A 7,153-nucleotide genomic window follows, 5' to 3' on the forward strand; every position below is an offset into this window, starting at 1 on the left:
CTGTATATCAAACTCATCACTATGGCCTGTATATCAAACTCATCACTATGGCCTGTATATCAAACTCATCACTATGACCTGTATATCAAACTCATCACTATGACCTGTATATCAAACTCATCACTATGACCTGTATATCAAACTCATCACTATGGCCTGTATATCAAACTCATCACTATGGCCTGTATATCAAACTCATCACTATGGCCTGTATATCAAACTCATCACTATGGCCTGTATATCAAACTCATCACTATGACCTGCATATCAAACTCATCACTATGACCTGCATATCAAACTCATCACTATGACCTGTATATCAAACTCATCACTATGGCCTGTATATCAAACTCATCACTATGACCTGTATATCAAACTCATCACTATGACCTGTATATCAAACTCATCACTATGACCTGTATATCAAACTCATCACTATGGCCTGTATATCAAACTCATCACTATGGCCTGTATATCAAACTCATCACTATGGCCTGTATATCAAACTCATCACTATGGCCTGTATATCAAACTCATCACTATGACCTGCATATCAAACTCATCATCACTATGACCTGTATATCAAACTCATCACTATGACCTGTATATCAAACTCATCACTATGACCTGTATATCAAACTCATCACTATGACCTGTATATCAAACTCATCACTATGGCCTGTATATCAAACTCATCACTATGACCTGTATATCAAACTCATCACTATGGCCTGTATATCAAACTCATCACTATGACCTGCATATCAAACTCATCACTATGGCCTGTATATCAAACTCATCACTATGACCTGCATATCAAACTCATCACTATGACCTGCATATCAAACTCATCACTATGGCCTGTATATCAAACTCATCACTATGGCCTGTATATCAAACTCATCACTATGACCTGTATATCAAACTCATCACTATGGCCTGTATATCAAACTCATCACTATGGCCTGTATATCAAACTCATCACTATGGCCTGTATATCAAACTCATCACTATGGCCTGTATATCAAACTCATCACTATGGCCTGTATATCAAACTAATCACTATGACCTGTATATCAAACTCATCACTATGACCTGCATATCAAACTCATCACTATGGCCTGTATATCAAACTCATCACTATGGCCTGTATATCAAACTCATCACTATGGCCTGTATATCAAACTAATCACTATGACCTGTATATCAAACTCATCACTATGACCTGCATATCAAACTCATCACTATGACCTGTATATCAAACTCATCACTATGACCTGTATATCAAACTAATCACTATGACCTGTATATCAAACTCATCACTATGGCCTGTATATCAAACTCATCACTATGACCTGTATATCAAACTCATCACTATGACCTGTATATCAAACTCATCACTATGACCTGTATATCAAACTCATCACTATGACCTGTATATCAAACTCATCACTATGACCTGTATATCAAACTCATCACTATGACCTGTATATCAAACTAATCACTATGACCTGCATATCAAACTAATCACTATGGCCTGTATATCAAACTCATCACTATGACCTGTATATCAAACTCATCACTATGACCTGTATATCAAACTCATCACTATGACCTGTATATCAAACTAATCACTATGACCTGCATATCAAACTAATCACTATGGCCTGTATATCAAACTCATCACTATGACCTGTATATCAAAACTCATCACTATGACCTGTATATCAAACTAATCACTATGACCTGCATATCAAACTAATCACTATGGCCTGTATATCAAACTCATCACTATGACCTGCATATCAAACTCATCACTATGGCCTGTATATCAAACTAATCACTATGACCTGTATATCAAACTAATCACTATGGCCTGTATATCAAACTCATCACTATGGCCTGTATATCAAACTAATCACTATGACCTGTATATCAAACTCATCACTATGACCTGCATATCAAACTAATCACTATGGCCTGTATATCAAACTCATCACTATGACCTGTATATCAAACTCATCATCACTATGGCCTGTATATCAAACTCATCACTATGGCCTGTATATCAAACTCATCACTATGGCCTGTATATCAAACTCATCACTATGACCTGCATATCAAACTCATCATCACTGTGGCCTGCATATCAAACTCATCACTATGGCCTGTATATCAAACTCATCACTATGACCTGCATATCAAACTCATCACTATGACCTGCATATCAAACTCATCACTATGGCCTGCATATCAAACTCATCATCACTATGGCTTTCCATTACATTTAGGAGCAGTCTTTTCAAGTCTTAAGAGGCATTTTGGTAGCTGGGCTATCGCGCAGAAAATCTCCAGACGTCAAAGTGATTATAAACGGTGGACAATTTTGCCACGATTGAGAGTCTTAGTTTGGGTTCCCTGAGTGGATGTGGACGTTTCAAAGGATCAGTGACATTGTGTTTGAGTGTGACGCTTTATCAGCTGCCTAATGTGGCCTGTCTTCCTCTGTGCAGGAGGCTGAGTGGCACTGCGACGAGTTCACCAAGGGAGCCTGCTTCAGCCGGGGGAAATCTGAGGTGAGTTTCAGTCACACCTGAACACTGTCACATTTGCTGTATCTATCAGGCACTTGTCAAAATGTGGAACACAATTTCTCAATTTGTAGTTATATTGATGTTAGCATTCTTCGCTAAAATTGCTACCTCTAGCATTTAGCTAGCTTGTTACCTTGCAGCTAGCCGAACCCATTAGTTTCAGTTAAAGTCCCTGGAAACCAGAAATATTTTATTATTATTTAGCATTTTGAGTTCATCACATCACAGGGGCCTATGTTAATAAGCCACCAGCCAAATTTGAACGATGATGAACGTCGCAAAGTATATAAATTTAGGTTTGACAGCCATGGCAAAAGTAATGAGAATCAATTATTTTTTAGAGTGTATTTTCTCCCGCGGACTGTGTGGGCGTGTCCCGTCTGCAGCAGGGAAATTTCCCCATCTCCTCTCCTCCGAGAGAGAGAGAAAGAGAGAGAGAGATGGTTTGTGTGTGTGTGTGTGTGTGTGTGTGTGTTCGCGCGTTGCCCCGCTCATAGCGTACTGACTGACGGTCATCTGTCTATCTATCTTATCTGTCTGCACGCGCGCACACACACACCACACACACAGCACACAGCAGCGCTGTGCCCTCGCAGGCAGAGTAGAGAGCTTTCCCTCTCAAGGTTCCTACACACCGCCGACGAGTAACGATAGAAGAAGATAGAAGTAGCGATAAACTCGCAGATAGACAGATAGATAGACAGATAGACAGATAGATAGATAGATAGATGTTGGTTCTTAAATGAGCCTTTGTGTTGACGCAATGCGTAGTTAGCTAGCTGCAAAAAGGTGTGGGACCACTAGAACTCTGAAGAGAGATGGAGGCAGAATGTGCGGGACTGCGGGTTGCGCGCGTGTACAAAGGTTATATAGAGCTTATGATGTCATAAGCTCCTGCATTTTAGCACCTCGCGCACTGCTCTCTTCAATGAGGAAGTATCTTGTAGAATCTTGTAGAAAAGTGTCGATTTTAAGGCTTTGGGTTGAAAGTAATGTATAATAATTTCGGAGACACACAATTACTAACATAAGACCCTAAATAACATAGTTAGAACGTTTTTGTGGATTTTGGTTTCCAGGGACTTTAAGTTGATTAATAATGTGATAATGTTATACATATCTAGAAGGCACTCTGTAGAGCAGAAACCATCGTGGAAATCGTAGATCTGGATCATCACCAAAATCAAATTAAGTTATCCATGGGCCAAGGATTTTGCGTGAAATATATTGTAGCCAAATCTGTAACATTATGAGATACCCTATTTGTTAACAAACAGACAGACAAGGGTGGAAACACATAGTACATATAAAATAATTAAAGGCCCAATCCGTCAATACTCACTATTACTGACGCCGGTGGCCGTTAGTGTAACTGCAGGCAGCGTGTGAACGAGCTGACGCGCGGGCACCATACTCGCACGCGCACAAGCAGTTGCCTGGCTGCTTTGTAACGTTAACTCATAAAAGTCACTTGAAAACGGCAACCTGGACAATTTATCAGTCAGATCAGCCTCGAGATGCCCAGGAAGGATTCTGGATGAATTAGGGGACGTTATTGTGGCATGTTTGGCCGTGTTTTGGCTTGCGTTGGCTGCGGGGAAGTCGATACTCATGTTAGCACAAGCCAAGAAATAGCCTTCTCCCCCTGTATGTACGGTACTGTGTAATGCCTGGAGGTGACCAAACTGAACAATCAAACAAGTTTCATAAGCATAACAGTAACGTTAGGCATATTTAGGACTGTTAAATTCATTATCCACACAAGACGGTAACGTTATTAGTGGGGCTGGTGGTAATTTCTATAAATGTAAATTAATATTAGTTAGCCGCGATTAGCATCAAGCTAACGTTAACTATGTGCAGTCCCACTGCAGCCAGAGCCTGCTGGCTGCGGGGAAGTGGATACTCATGTTAGCACAAGCCAGGAAATAGCCTGCTCCCCCTGTATGTACGGTACCGTGTAATGCCTGGAGTTGACCAAACTGAACAGTCAAACAATGTACCGTAAGCATAACAGACAGTAGGCTAACGTTAGGCATATTTCCGACTATTTATCAACACAAGACAGTAACGTTAATAGTGGGGCTGGTGGTAATTTCTATAAATATAGCTAAATCTATTAGATAGCCGCGTATAGCATCAAGCTAACATTATGGTTCTAATAGGCACTCACCACCGCAGCTAAATGCAGTCAAACAATAATGTTCCATGACCTAACAGTAGTAACGTTAGGGTTGCATTACTTCACACAAGACGGTAATGTTAGCAGAGTTTCTGACCAGGTGGTCAGTGAAGTGAGTGACAGTAAAAATCTTGAATCTTGAAAATCCATTAGCAAGCAGCTAACGTTATCTGGTCAAAACCACATTAAAGTAGCTACAAGCAGCAAGTTTCCTTCATGAACCGAAAACACAGTCCTGACTCTAGTTTCCCCCCGATGTCGGTCACATTGCTGCTGTCTGGCCAGATGGGCTTCATTAGATAAATATTTATTTATTTAGTGTGGACTTTTTCTGGAGTCTGTGTTGTTTCCTTTAGCTAGCAGCTAGCGACGAACGTAACGTTAAAAGCTACTTTAGCCATTTCCTGTGAGCCGTCTAGGACAAGAGACAAGCTCATGAATGCGCGCAGACGTCACATCCTCTAGCTGTGGCGGGAAATGCTAACGAGAAACGCTGTCGCCATTTTTAAGTTACGTCAAGGCGCATTCACTCATTGCCAATAAAAAACACTTTGTGCACATTTATTTCTCGCCAGAACCGACGGAATGGGCCTTTAATGTAAGAATTAGCATGTCATACAAGATTTGTATTGACATGTCATTCAGGAGTTTTGGAAGAAAGAAAAGCCATTTTTTAGGCCGTGTAAAAATCACAACCCTTTTTATCCTGACAAGTTCCTGCTGAAATCCAACCTAAAAGTCAAGTTATTGCTTTAATGAGACGCATTGAAACGTCAAAGCAACATGGTGCTCATTACTCAGACTTAAAGCCTCAGTGTAAATCCCTGGCTGCTTTGAATGAGGGATAGACCTGAGAGAGAGGATTTGAACTCCAAAAAGTTTCCCAACCACACCTTCACTTTTACAGACGTCGCACAAAGGGAACTCCTATTGTGTTCTCCTTTCTCTATATCTCTCTGTGTGTGCAAAGTGTATGTTTTCATATGTGGTTAGCTGGCATACACTCGTCTACGAAACAGATGGTTTCGAGACAAACTTGACTTGTAGGTGAACTACCCAGCCCTGCTCTGTGTGTGTGCGTGTGTGCGTGCTCGTGCGTGTGTGTGCTCCTGCTTGTGCGTGCGCGTGCGTGTGCGTGTGTGTGTGTGTGTGTGTGTGTATGTGTAGGCCGCTGTGTATTTACCCTCGTGCAAAAGGTGGTTAGAGACCCATAATAGGCACACACAGGCTGGCCAGCAGCAGAAGATAGTTGTGATGAATTACAGAGTGAAGCCAGCTCAGTCCTTGAGAGTGGCTCCTGACTTAGAGGAGGAGTTGTTTTTGCTTCTGAGGATCAAGCTCCTGTGACGTACACTAAGAATAGCTTTTAAAAAGACTTCATTCTTCCACAGTTGACAGGGACTTTCGATGGTTTATTACCTAGCTCGGCACACAGCAATATACCATCGCTTAAGCTATGACACAGATACCGTGGCCGCGCCTTCACTGAATTCACAAGCGGTTGTATTTTTTTTTTTATGTTCCCCCCCCCACACACACACACACACACACACACCGTAATGCACGTGCACGTCTGCTCGTCTCTTGTACATTTGATTTATTTCAGCTCGGGAGAAAGAAAGGAGAGTTAAATTGACTTGACGGGACTTGATTGCTGCTCTCTGTTTTGTTTTATCACGCGAGAGCCAAGCATAACAGCCTCTGTATTAACTGTAAAGGACGGGCAACATTTGTCATAAAGTTTTCATAAACAAGTCAAGACTTATAAGGCTGGGCAAATATTAAATCTGCCATCATTTACCATAGAAACAAAGCACAGAAAAGAATTACTTTATGCAGCAGACCCCCCCCCCCCCTGCCCAAACCCCACCGCCCACTCCCCTCCCCACACACGCGCGTAGCAGACACACACACACACACAACCACACACACACACACATACACACACACACACACACACACACACACACACACACACACACACACACACACACACACACACACACACACATACACACACACACACACACACACACACACACACACACACACACACACACACACACACACACACACACACACACTCTCACCTACACTAGAGAGGCAAAGTGATCACCTACTTCCTGCTTCAGCACTGTACCAGAGATTTTCATCCGCCATTTATTTCCCCCTAGACATTTCGTAAAATGTTTATAAAAATAGTTTTACTTGTTCAAACCAAACGTTTCAGATATATTTAGAAACGGGAGAGACCACATAACATTTCACTCAGACCAAAGAAATTGCAGATTTAAAGAAAATATTTTTTTATCTAGTTTTTTAGGTTTTGGTCCGAGTGAAATGTTCTATGGTCTCTCCCGATTCTAAATATAGCTGA

General features: G+C 41.4%; 1 protein-coding gene across 1 annotated transcript in view; it reads left to right on the top strand.

Annotated features, from left to right (window-relative positions):
- Positions 1-7,153, top strand: part of sema5a (sema domain, seven thrombospondin repeats (type 1 and type 1-like), transmembrane domain (TM) and short cytoplasmic domain, (semaphorin) 5A) — a 244,834-nt gene that overhangs the window by 118,508 nt on the left and 119,173 nt on the right. The window contains exon 5 of the mRNA XM_083655428.1: positions 2,514-2,576. Coding sequence (XP_083511554.1) covers positions 2,514-2,576 — 63 coding nt within the window. The remainder of the gene's footprint in view (positions 1-2,513; positions 2,577-7,153) is intronic.

This window comes from Poromitra crassiceps (assembly GCF_964638095.1).
Source record: "Poromitra crassiceps genome assembly, chromosome: 2".
Classification (NCBI taxonomy): domain Eukaryota; kingdom Metazoa; phylum Chordata; class Actinopteri; order Beryciformes; family Melamphaidae; genus Poromitra; species Poromitra crassiceps.